Source organism: Lithobates pipiens, unplaced genomic scaffold, assembly GCF_037356315.1.
Source record: "Lithobates pipiens isolate NorthernLeopardFrog02 unplaced genomic scaffold, aLitPip1_a1.2 Scaffold_19, whole genome shotgun sequence".
In the NCBI taxonomy this organism is placed as follows: Eukaryota; Metazoa; Chordata; class Amphibia; order Anura; family Ranidae; genus Lithobates; species Lithobates pipiens.
In genome coordinates, this window is record NW_027507764.1 from 491,485,164 (window position 1) to 491,498,755 (window position 13,592).

Consider the following 13,592-nt stretch of genomic DNA (forward strand, 5'->3'; position numbering starts at 1 on the left):
TTTTTATTATAATAAAATATAAATATAAAAATATAATATAATTTTTTAGTATTAATTTAGTTAGCGCCACATAAAACACCCCCTGTATTTCTATTTTGAGTGGAGAGAACACTTTTATATGTGAGCAGCTTTCTATAGTTTATACTCAGTTCTCCTAGCGAGGTATTGCGCAACAGGATTTTCTCATTTTTACATACCTTGTAAAGTGAAGTTGTTAGTACTGTAATTGTTTTCCTGGTAAATATTTGCTATTACTAAAACTACAATAAAAATTATCAAAAAGAAACAGCAACAGCCACACAATCTGGGTTTTGTGCACTGAATTTTATTTAGAGAATACAGAGAACATTGTGGAAAATATTGTTTCACTTGAGTATTTGTCAGGATCTGCAGATCAGTGCAAATCACATTTAGAAAGCGTCTTTATCAAAGGGGCTGTGCATTCTACATGACCAACTATTCAGAATTCTGCAGACCATTCCATGTATGTAGCCAGTAACGTCATACTTGTTTTGACATTAGCTGCTTGGCTGGCACATACACTTTATGATAGAATACATCTGTTTATACACGTGTGTGATTCTATTTTACTGATTTAATATAGAGGCATGTAGCAATGTGCAAATAGTCTATAGCAACCAAAGATAATCTTTCATTGTCCTTTGTACTCTTTAGATAAATTACATATTGTGGTTGCTATGTGTTTCTGCACAGCATTTGCCTTTATGTATCTTGTTTCAAAGTGGTGATATTACCGTTAAAACTCCAGATTAGTTTAACATGCAAATCTTTGATGCCAACTTAAGTTACAAAAGGTTGCTGCAAGCAATATAGAAACAGTTGTAAAATAAATTCTCTGACTCTATAGCAAAATAGATCCATAGTGTGTGCACAGTATTGCTGTATGTATTTGATGCATGTAGTTTAAGGTTCTAGTGCTGTATGTGGACCTTTTTATGATATAATTATGGGAGATGCTACCGGCGACTTATTTTTAGAGGTCTATGTGCCAAGTTTGTCTCTTTCACTCTTTACTGAGTGACTGACTTGGCATGTATGTTGGGCATTGGGCTATGCTTGTTTTGGGTCAGTGATTCACTTAGTAAATAAAATGATTGTAAAGGCAAAAATATATATACAGTATCTCACAAAAGTGAATACACTCCTCATATTTTTGTGTAACAGTGTAAATATGCTGTCCCCTTAACTCATAACACAGCCATTAATGTCTAAACCGCTGGCAACAAAAGTGAAATAAGTGAAAATGTCCAAATTGGGCCCAAAGTATCACTATTTTGTGTGGCTACTATTGTTTTTCGGCACTACCTTAACCCTCTTGGGCATGGAGTTCACCAGAGCCTTACAGGTTGCCACTGGAGTCCTCTTCCACTCCTTCATAATGGCATCACAGAGTTAGTGGATGTTAGAGACCTTGCGCTCCACTTTCCGTTTGAGGATGCCCCACAGATGCTCAATAGGGTTTAGGTCTGTAGACATGCTTGGCCAGTCCATCACCTTTACCCTCAGCTTCTTTAACAAGGCAGTGGTCGCCTTGGAGGTGTTCTTGGGGCTGTTATCATTTTGTAATACTGCCCTGCGGCCCAGTCTTCAAAGGGAGGGGATGATGCTCTGTTTCAGTATGTCACAGTACATGTTGGCATTCATGGTTCCCGCAGTGAACTGTAGCTCCCCAGTGCCGGCAGCACTCATGCAGCTCCAGACCATGACACTCCCACCACCATGCTTGACTGCATGCAAGACACACTTGTCTTTGTACTCCTCACCTGGTTGCCGCCACACACGCTTGACACCATCTGAACCAAGTTTATCTTGGTCTCATCAGACCACAGGACATGGTTACAGTAATCCAAGTCCTTAGTCTGCTTGTCTTCAGCAAACAGTTTCCAGCTTTCTTGTGCATCATCTTTAGAAGAATCTTCCTTCTGGTATGACAACCAGCAGACCAACTTGATGCAGTGTGCGGCGTATGGTCTGAGCACTGACAGGCTGACCCCCCACCCCCCACCCCTTCAACCTCTGCAGCAATGCTGCAAGCACTCATATGTCTATTTACCAAACACAACCTCTGTATATGATACTGAGGACGTGCACTCAACTTCTTTTGTGGACCATGGCAAGGCCTGTTCTAAATGGAACTTGTCCTGTTAAACCACTGTATGGTCCTGGCCACCATGCTGCAGCTTCAGTTTCTTATAGCCTAGGCCAGTGATGGTGAACCTTGGCACCCCAGATGTTTTGGAACTACATTTCCCTTGATGCTCATGCACTCTGCAATGTAGTCGAGCATCATGGAAATGTAGTTTCAAAACATCTGGGGTGCCAAGGTTCACCATCACTGGCCTAGGCCATCTTTATTTAGAGCAACAATTCTTTTTTTCAGATTTTCTGAGAGTTCTCTGCCATGAGATGCCATGTTGAACTTCCAATGACCAGTATGAGAGAGTGAGAGCGATAACATCAAATTTAACACACCTGCTCCCCATTCACACCTGAGACCTTGTAACACTAATGAGCCACATGACACCAGGGAGGATAAAGGGCTAATTGGGACCAATCTGGACATTTTCACTTAGGGGTGTACTCACTTTTGTTGGCAGTGGTTTAGACATTAATGGCTGTGTGTTTACACTGTTATACAAGCTGTACACTCACTACTTAACATTGTAGCAAAGCATAATTTCTTCAGTGTTGTCACTTGAAAAGATATAATAAAATATTTACAAAAATGTGAGAGTTGTATTCTCACTCTTTGTGAGATACTGTAATATATATATATATATATATATATATATATATATATATATATATATATATATATATATTATAACAAACATGTTATACTTATTTTCTGGTTTTGCACAGAGCAGCCCTGATGCTCCTTTTCTCAGGTCCCCTGCCGATGCTAATGGTTAAGCCCCCCCCCCCATCACGAGTGCTCTTATATTAAGTCGCTACCTATGGTGGGCAGTCATGTGGGTTCCCTCCTGAGCCACACTTTGTGTGTCCATTGACACACACAGTGCAAGTCAGCCTTGCCCTTTCCTCACAGGCTGTGATTGACAGCAGTAGGAGCCAATAGCGATGTTGCTCTCAGGCACAGTGCTGGATTGACATCGGGCATAAGGGGGGGGGGGACAGCTGAACATGGAAGGTTTTTTACCTTAATGCATAGAACACATTAAGGTAAAAAAAAAGTTTGCCCTTAGAACCACTTGAAGAATAAATAAGCATGCAGACCTGGAGCCTTCACTTCCAAAAACAATTCAGCCGTGGCTTGTCCATATTTTAATCTTGGCATAATCTGTTTAAAGTGTACCTTCACTCAAAACCTCTCTGTGTTGTTTTAGATTAAGTAGAGAGTAAAGAGTAAGGAATGGTTAGAAACCCTATGATTTTCTTTTTCTTGCTGTATATGTCACATTTGGGGAGGTGTCCCTTCACCTTTTGCGCTTCAGGCACAACAGGAACTGAGACAGAGTTTCTCCAAAGTAAGGAAAAGGAGGATGTTCTCTTAGCCCTTGTACACACGGTCGGAGAATCCGTCGGAATGTGTCCTATCGGACCGTGTCGTCGGATAATCCGACTGTGTGTGGTATGCATTGGACTGATTCCGTCGGAATATCCTTCGGACCCAATTTTCCAACATGTTGGAAATATTTCCCGACCAACTGGGCTGGTCGGACATACTCCAATCATGTGTAGAGAATTTTGATCAGACCAAGTGCCACGCATGCTCAGATCAAATTCCTACATCAAAGCTATTGGCTAATAGCCTGAATGTAGTCCCATCGTAAAGAAATTACATCATCACGTTCTGAAAGATCAGATTTTTCGACAACTTTCTCCGACCGTGTGTATGCAACAGTTTCGGACAAGATCCGACGGACAAAATCCGACGGGCAAAATCCGACGGATTTGGTTGTGGAAATCTCCGACCGTGTGTACAGGGGCTTAGACAGCTGTCACCAGAACAGGTAAACTCATTGGAAGATTTTCACACAACACTGTTTTGGTGAGAATTGTAAAATTTGGGCTTTTCCTCTATCACTTTCTTTCATGTTGACAATGGTCATCACCAGGACATGCTGGTGATGTAGGAGTAACATAGGTCTCTACTCAGACAAAAAAAGAAATGAAGAAAAAAGCAATAAAGATAGACTATTTGAACCACTGGAACCAGGGAACTAGCTTTTACAGAAGGCAGTAAGCAAAGATAGGCTATGTATTTCTCTCAGTATGTTTCATTTTAGTTTCCCATTTCCGCTATGTGTCATAGTGTCCCCCAGGCTATTTTATACTGTCTATGGCCATAGGACTTTAAGGCTACACAGCTCCATATATTGCCTAGAGATCTGTGTATTATTCTCCAGAGTTATAATGTTCATGTTTTTAAACACCATAAAGATGTATATCATCCTCTTTCATCTTGAATCTATATACAAAGATGTCAAGGCAGCTTGCTGCTTACCACCATATTTTTTTCTGCCTTGGATAGGCACTGGAAAAGGAAAATTGCAGTAGCGATTCATTTCCTATACTTCCCCCCACCCTTCCCGTTCTAAGGAATTTCCTCCCTCTTCCCTAATTTTGCCTTTCCATGGTAATGATACGGTATAAGTGCACATGTAGAATGAAAAATGAAATTCTGCAACCCACCAGCCTAGAAAAGAGCTAATAAGCTTGCATCACAGAAATTGATGAATGCCGCTGTTCACAGTACAACTTGTCCAGGGCCAGGACAAGGTTTGAGGACCTCAGTGCTTCTTCCTGTCATTTTTTAATAATGGGATCCACAGTGAGCAAAGAATGCAAGGGAATAAAGGCAGTTGCTGTGACTACTTTGGCACAGGTGCCAATCATGCTGCCAATGTTTGTTATGGCTTGTCAGTCACACATCATCTAAACTGTAAGCACCCTATACAAATGGGAGGTAGAAGAGCCCGTTATAAACACTGTGCTGGTTACATGAGAGCATATAGCAGAATTTGCTGACAGCTGCAGTAGTGTCTGATTTATTTTGATGTGGAGGTCAACAGTGGGGTTTTATTTTTTTCAAGTGCATTTATCCTTTAATAAATAGACTGATAGGCTAAGAATCATCACCTGACTTTAAGGCAAAGGACCATTATTTTTTACATTCATGAATGTGTGCACAGCACTAGATAGGTTAAAAAAAAAAAGAGAAAAACTGAGGCCATAAATAAGTTCCTTATCAGTGTATATTTGTACAAGCAGCCATAAATTGTGCATCTTTAAACAAAGGTAGACAGGCTTCAGCTGCCACCCACATACTCTCATCCCTTCAGTCAGTGTGCATGCAGTATTTTGTAACAGGATTAGCAGCTTAGAAATAAAGAGGTCCTGGCATAGTTTCATGTGGCTTTTCAGAACTTAGTGAACTAGGTATTCCCTATGTCATGGCAGACGCGTGCCAATGAAAAAACAAAGTAGCGTTCCCACCAATACAGGGGGGGGCAGCAATTATGACGCCCAAATAGATAAAGCTTTAAAAAGGTCAATATTGTGGACCAGTAGTGTTTTTGCAAAGCACATTTACTGCAGATGTTATGAGGGCCAAAGGTATGGAAGAGGGTGCTGAATGGGTCTCTTTATACCCCAGTAGAGTGCAAAAAGCCTTTAAAGTTTTCTCCATCAAGTTCCAAGATGGCGGCCCTTATGGCCATATATAAGTCTCCTTTTCGCCCATGTTTTCCCTTAACTTTTGCAGGTTTTATATGCTTTTCTAGCAGCGGAGTAGAAAAATCTTTGTAGTGCAGTTAAAGCTCAATGAATTTTGCCACAAACACAGACTTGGAAGTACTGAGCACAGTCTCTATAGGAAATCATTAAGAAAAGCAGTAACTGGCATGTAGCGAGTGGCAAAGACAGTAATTGTGGATGGCCAATACATCATTATCTGAGCTATAAATATGTGAAATTTTAGCTAGATTTCCTATTGAAAAATGGGAAAATTCAGACGGTGAGCTATGATTGCGAATATTGTTAAATTGGGCAAATGTGTGGGCTAATCTCAATGGCAAATATGATTTTAAGAAGGTGACACATCACAACAAAAACTCAGTAAATTGATCAGTACTACTGTAGAAATATGTCTGAAGTGTTTAAACTGGACATTTATTCCAACTTAAAGTGGTTGTTAACCCGCTTTTATAACTTTAAATAAGCCCATCTGTGTCCTAATAACAAGTGCTCCTGACTGTGTGTTTTATTAAAAAAATGCCTCCTTTACCGGATTTCGCAGCACTTCCTTGCAATCATGTCACTGGCTGGCTCTCTCCTCTGCCCGGCTGACAGATGCTGTGGCAGGGCCAAGATTGACAGATGCTGTGGCAGAGCCAGGACATGAGGAGGAGGGGAGAGAAAAAGCCGCCTGGTCACGTGATCTCAGCGAACCGCTGTGAAGTCCGGTAAGGGAGGCATTTTTTTAATAAAGCACACACACAGGAGCACAGAGGGGCTTATATAAAGTTTTAACAGTTATGAGAGCAGCAGGAGCAGAGGGGGCTGGCACTGACACAGGGGCAGACAGGCAGGGAGGAGGACAGAGGAGCACATAGGAGGACAGGAGAGCTGCAGAAGACAGAGGCATGTAAATTGACCACGGTGTCAGGGCTCAGCAGCACTGTGGTCAGTTTACAGAGGCGAGGGCAAAAACTGCCAAGATCAGCCAGGTATTCCAGCTGTTACAGGGGGCCAAATGACACAACACAAGTACTGTGCTGTATAAAATGCTTTAAAGGAACAGGATCCACTTTTTTTATGGGGTTAACAAACGCTTTTATGACCTTAGTGACTTTAGCATTGATTTTATGGGTTCATTTACCTATAAGAGATATTATCTACATGGCACATGTGTGCTTTTCCTGTGTTGCCATGGGTTTCATTTCTGTAAATCATGCCACTTTGATAATCATTGCTGCGCCACAGAAGAACCTTAATTTGGCTTGTAGACATTTTGCTGTTTGTTTATATTTTTTAATGAATTCAATATATTTTTCCTCTCTTTTTATTTTAAGTGGATTTTCAAATTCAATTTTTTTAAAGAGAACCAGTCTTATGAAATTATCTGAATATTGAGTCCTAGACTATTATAATTGCTAAGCTTGCTTAGAAAGGGCTTTTATTTCATTCCTTATTTAGATTAACTTACTCTGATCATTCTAGGCCCCAGTAGTTAGAGGTCACATTACAGGGCAATGTAAAATCAGGAATATAGGCAACTACATGGCTCTGTGCATAATAATGTTGAAGAGCTGGAAGACAGCATTTGCTATCTCTATAGTTCAGATAGTTGATGGAACAGTAAGTGTCAGATCTCAGGTGGTCTCTCCTCTCTCACTCTGAGTCAACCTCAAATTTGATAAAGTTAAAAAGGGGGTAATTTATGTGATCTGCTTCTAAGCTCCCCTTTTTCGCCTCTATTTTTGGTTTCATCAGGAGCCTGGTCCACATCACTTGCAAATAGAAAGAACAGGGTACACAGCGATGACATCCTTGAACTCCAGTATAGTTTATTGAGTAGGTTAAGATGACATCCAACACGCAGTGCACTGCACGCCTCCCACCTCAAGCCACATTCCAACATGTTTCACCGACAGCAGGGCTTAGACAGGGCTTAGGCCCCATGACTAAGGCTGGTTGTGGGTGAAACACCTTGGAGCGTGGCTTGAGGTGGGAGGTGTGCAGTGTGTGTTGGATATCATCTTAGCCTGCTTAATAAATTAAACCAGAGTTTGAGGATGTCATCGGTGTGCATCCTGATCTTTCTATTTATATAAAGGGGTACATTTAAATTTGTCATAGAATGCAGAGTTATCATATTTTAAGACTAAATTATTCTGATTCTTGCATAAGCCAAATCATGACTAGTTCTCTTAAAAATGGCTGTCAGGACATGCAAGAACGTGTATTGCCGCAAAAGCCAGGGTTTCATGTACAATGTTCCACCCAAACTAAAAATTGTTTGTCCAAGCATATCACAACCCTTACCAATGTACAGATATACATTCTATCTCTGACAAAGACATTCTCTTATTTTCCTACCTTATAGTTACAAAAACTGTACATTACAAACAGTATAGAAACAAACCAAATGAAAAAGAAAATAAAAGAATAATTTGCAGCACATTCTGGCTAATTTGCTCTATGTGATTTAGATTTACAGATAAAAAATAGCAAAGTTTAAGACTTCTAGTGCCTATCCGGTACAGTTATTGGAAGATCCAGGAGAGTTGCTAGTTTTCATCAGCACAGAGGACTAGAGCCAGCTCCGTTCTGTACAGCTTTCCACCGTCTGACAAAGCCATGATATTCTTCTTGTATGTCGGGATGCTGTTAACGTCTAGATCCTATTTAAAGAATGGACAATGCTTTATAATCCAGTTTAGTTCATCAAGTAATTATTCTAGTTTGCATACAGGCCAATGTTTGCGACATTTTCTTAAAGTGAACTATGCCCATGCAGAGCAAAGGGTTAACTTTATTGCCAGACTTCACCTTTCCTTACCCCTGACATTTCCCTGGCTGTCCAGGGCACACCCTAATCACCCTGTGTGGCACAAATTCCCCCTGCTGATATTTCACCCATTGGGGCTCCTCAAAAAATGACATCAACCCCTGCCCTACTTGACAAGTCCACTGCTCTACTGACACCATCCATTGCCCTACTAACACTGTCCATCTTTTAATACATTTGTGGCATACAACCTAATGCAATAGGCTTCACACACTTGTCTAAGGGTTACTTTAAGCTTTTCCCTGTACAAGCTCTCATGGGCTCAACATATAATATAGAGAAATAGTGAATCAAGATGTAGCCTTATGACTAGGAAACTGTTGATCTGTGCAGTGTAGCTGGGTGTAATTTGCATACTACACAAGTTCCCCAACAGTAGCAATTTCTGGAGCTCATTACTAACCCCCTTTTTTGCAACTATATCTTGGTGGCAATATTCTCTTTTACATCTTGATCATTAGCTTGTCAGTTGATAACTCTTATCACAGGGAAGCATGCATCAATTTCTAGGAATGACCTACTGCATTAATTTAAGGACTGGATAATTTTCTTGCAACTAAAGTAAGTCAGGCTAGAAACACTTGGACTACAGTGAATGATCAAATGCAAGAAAATGCAAAGATGATGATCTACAAACCAAATCAAAGTAAATCAGCCCCTTCATTAGTAGTATTGATCTGGGTACAGCGCCACAGGTGATCCATCCACATGTGTTTAGAAGACCTATCCAGCATCCCCGTAGTTCCGAACCTCTATAACATGCAAACTTCAACAGTTTCTAGTATTATCAAAAGCCTGTCTGCAACACAGTCCTATTAGGTATCAAGGTCACAATTCACAGTAAGGAGCCAAATAGAATAAGTAAATTTGTGACTAATATGAAGTATTGCATTTTTCTTGTTATAGTACAGCTCAGTGGTATTCAAGGCACTTAGGACATAAATACAGGAATAACTAGATACAATGTAGTCCTACAGCCTATTTAATTATATTATGGCATAGGCAGGTTTAGTTTATTAAATATAAAAATAAGGAAAACAGGAAAAACCAATAAAGAAAGTAGGGTAATATTATGAACCAAGGAACTGGCCTGGCTGCATTTGAGGACAGAAAAAATGGCCAAACCCGGGGAGGTTTTCTTGTGCACCCAACTTGCCAGAATTGATGGCAGTTTTTTCAGCCTTGTAAGTTATATGCAGTATGTAAGTGCATAGTGCAGTAATCTACAGTATACTAAACAATCAAACCAAAATAGCCACTTGGCTTTGTGGCCCAGCCAAAAAAAGAAATGGGTCAGGTGGTGTGAATGTGCAGTAAGAGCTGGTCATGGGCAGGAATTCTTCGGTATTATGTCCAAACAACTAGGAAGTTAGGCCGAAGGTAAATATTTTGGTAGGTGGCTGTGGAAGAAGGTGGGGAGACATTTTAAGGACAACTTTACTAAAAGTGAAGCTGTCCTTTAAGGTTAGGGATATAAGGATAAAACACAAATTTTACACTTGTTTTGAGCATCAAAAGCCCCGCAATGAGAAAAACAGTTGCTAAAAACTGACTACATTGTTTAGGGTTACTGTACCTTGCACATCATCATTGCTCTTTGCACTGCCCTATTCAAAAGGCCCATCCATTTGTCTTCATATCATTTTTAAGCAGCACTTGTATCTGCATTACAATGGCTCAAGGGACTTAATGTGTCTCTACCAATTACAGGTTTCTCTTTATCCCTCTTCATAAATTAGTCAGGTTTTTAAAACCTAATTTCAAACCAAATTATAATTTCCAAAAATAAAAGTCAGAGCTTTACCTTTTTATTCTTTTCACAGAGATCTTTCAGCAAGGCGTCCAATTCATTATCATCTATATAGCCACTGCCGTCCTGCAAGATAAATGGAAAGCCGTCAAGTGAAAGACGTGCATTTAATGTGCTGCGCTGCTGCCTTCCAGTCTGAGCTTCATGCAAATGAGCTCAGCGAAGAATTTTTACTTTAAATTTAATGGACTCTAAAGTTTAATGAAGTCCCTTGTTTTATGAAGTCAGAGAGTCATAGCTCGGAAACTGCATGCTCCACACAGCAATGGACAAAGATGGACTCCTGGGACAGCGAGAGGAAATGCTCAATGTATGTCTGTTTTCAGCTGGAGGATATCTTTCCAATTTTTTTATTTAAAGCAGAGTTCCACCCAAAAGTGGAACTTCCGCTTATCTAATTCCCCCTCCCAGGGGGAGGGGATACCTTTTTTTTACGGGTACCCTGTGCCCACTTCCGGGATACTGGGCCGCGGCAAATTACGCGAGTAGCTCGGTCCTCCCTTTCAGCCGGGCCAGTAAGAGAGTGCAGCACGCTTCACGGATGCGCAGTAGGGACCCAGTCGTGAAGCCGTAAGGCTACACTGCCGGGTTCCCTTACCCGCAATGGCGACGGCAGCACCCAACCAGCCAATGGAAACATCAGCTGTGGTGCCGACATTGCTGGACTCCAGGACAGGTAAGTGTCCTAATGTTAAAAGTCAGCAGCTGCAGTATGGTTAGCTGCTGACTTTTAATTATTAAAGGGGCAGGCAGACCACCGCTTTAAAGACACTTAATTTTCACTGGTAATTTTGATCATTGGTTGTATCAGTGCTGCAGACCTCCGGCTGTCTCATTTCAGTCACTTCCAGTCTATTTGTACTCACTTCATGAATAGATGCATAGCATTTAATAGTATCGATTTCCTAATAGTGACAACAGTGACCATGCCTGTATAATGTACCAGTTGTAGTCTCCAGGAGAAGCCCATGTGACAGTCTGACAGCACAGGAACATGATTGGGAGACAAAGACAGAGTGTTGTCACCCTATAACAGGAAGTGCCTTTAACTATGCTGTTGCTAGTGTAGCTCCTCAGGTAAAAAGACCAGGCTGCTCTCAGTCCCATAGTATTTATACACACTCCCAGTCACCATTTGGGCATCTCTCCCCAGGGATTGGCCAGGGATGCATGAATATGCTGCTGATTAGACTCCTTCTGCTCACTAACTTCCAGAACATTTCTGGACCAGCCAGTGGAAATCAGTCAATCTCGCAGCCACTGAGACATGGAACAGAGCAGAACAATCCACACAGCCACAATGATTACAGTGAGCCAGAACTAAATTTACCAAATCCTAGCACCTATCTTGGAGGGTGCTACATTTTATATACAGATCAACATCAGCTTTATAATTAGACAAAAACATTTTATACTACTCTGAACCTTTAACTACCTCCCGCCCTCCGTATAGACAAATGATGATGGGCAGGATGCTCTGTTGTTCTGTTACGATGTCATATGACATCGCCCCAGCCTCGCTGGGACATGCCGCAACCCCAATCTCGGTAAAGAGCTGATGACGCGGCTCTTTACCCTTGTGATCAGCTGTGCCCAGTTGATCACAGGTAAACAAGGAAATGCCGGTTGCTGGCTATTCTCGTTTCACACTGGCAGAGTGTGAGGAGAGGAGAGCCAATCATTCATATCTCCTCACAGGGGAGACCTGCACAGATAATCAAGGCACTGATCATCAGTACCCTGATGATCAGTGCAGCCCCAACAGTGCTCAGCAGTGATACCAGTCTGTGCCCATCTGTGAGGCCAATCTGCACCCATCAGTGATGCAAGTCAGTCCTGCCTTTCAGTGCCTGCTCATCAATACCACCCATCAGTGCTGCCTTTCTGTGTTGCCTATCAGTGCCACCTACCAGTGTCCATCAGTGCCGCCTATCAGTGCAGCATATCAGTGCTGCATATTAGTGCCTCCTCATCAGTGCCACCTCATCAGTGCCCTTAAGTACCATCTCTTCAGTGCCCACCATTGCAGCCTATTAGTGCCAATCAGTCCAGCCTCATCAGTGCACATCAGCAAAGGAGAAAAATTATTTATTAAAATAAAAATAAAAACATTTGTTTTTTCAAAAGTTTTGGTCTTTTTTTGGTATAAAAAACAGCAGTGATTAAATACCACCAAAAGAAAGCTTTATTTGTGTAAAAAAATTGAAAAAAATTTGGGAACAGCGTTGCAAATGTTTAAAAAAAATCAATGGGACTTTTTTTGTACATCACTTAATCAGGCAGTAAACAACACTTTGCTATGAGCCTCTAGAGGATGTTGTGTAAGTTTAAATGTTCAGCCTGATGCCATCTTAGGGAAAATGTTCTACTGTAAGTTGGAGGATGTGGGTTTGTGAACAGTTCATTAATAAGCTAAAAATATGAAAATCCATCTTGAATCAATTGTACTCACAAAGTGTTAGCAAACAGCAAAGACATTATTTAATCCACTTGGAATTAAATACCGTATATTGTATTATATGTTTTTATTTAAAGGCGGTTTCATATTTTCTATAGAATAGTTCAGAATATAACTTTTTGTATAAATAACAAAAGTATCTGACGGTAAAACCTTTCAAATGTAAAGCACAGCAAGCTCCCCTTGTTCAGCTGAAGAAGCCCTTTGAAAGATTGCTATTATTTCTGGCAGTTATCTATTAAAGGTATTACCCTCAACTAGTTATTTAGGCAAAAATTTATATTCTGAAAGTATTTCACAGCTCTCAACTGCACCTCTATTGTAAGGAAAGTCCCTCTTCTGGAACCAAGTCCCTCTGTTCCTTATTACTTTTCTCTTGATCCTTTTGGGGACATATAAGGTGTTATAATGCACTAAACGCTTCAACCTCTAAAGACCTGTTACAAATATGCCTTTCGGTAATGCATGGTAAGATCTGTGCATTACTGCAGTACGCGTGTTGTTGCTTTGTCGTGCACCATAAGGTACCTCCATTACCAAAATGGGCAGCAATGTACCACTGGAGATTGGAGCCTTCACTATATTTGCCATTTACCAAGTGCAATACAGCCCAGCCTAACACAACATGCCTGAATGCAAGCAAACCGGCCCTAAACTATTTAATTTGTTTTTAAAATTATATAAAGTAAAGAAATATTTGTAAGTAAAAATGCATTTTTAGTTTGAAATCAAATTTATTTGCGTATGAATTCTTTATGGTGCACATA

The 13,592-nt window shown here is 40.7% G+C and overlaps 1 protein-coding gene across 1 annotated transcript in view; it reads right to left on the reverse strand.

Moving 5' to 3' along the window:
* Positions 1–305: 305 nt before the first annotated feature.
* CALB1 (calbindin 1) overlaps positions 306–13,592 on the reverse strand; it is a 94,132-nt gene continuing 80,845 nt past the window's right edge. Inside the window, exons 10-11 of the mRNA XM_077492998.1 lie at positions 10,362–10,433; positions 306–8,390 (exon numbers count right to left, since the gene is read on the reverse strand). Of these exons, the coding sequence (XP_077349124.1) occupies positions 8,277–8,390; positions 10,362–10,433 (186 nt within the window). The 3' untranslated portion in view covers positions 306–8,276. The remainder of the gene's footprint in view (positions 8,391–10,361; positions 10,434–13,592) is intronic.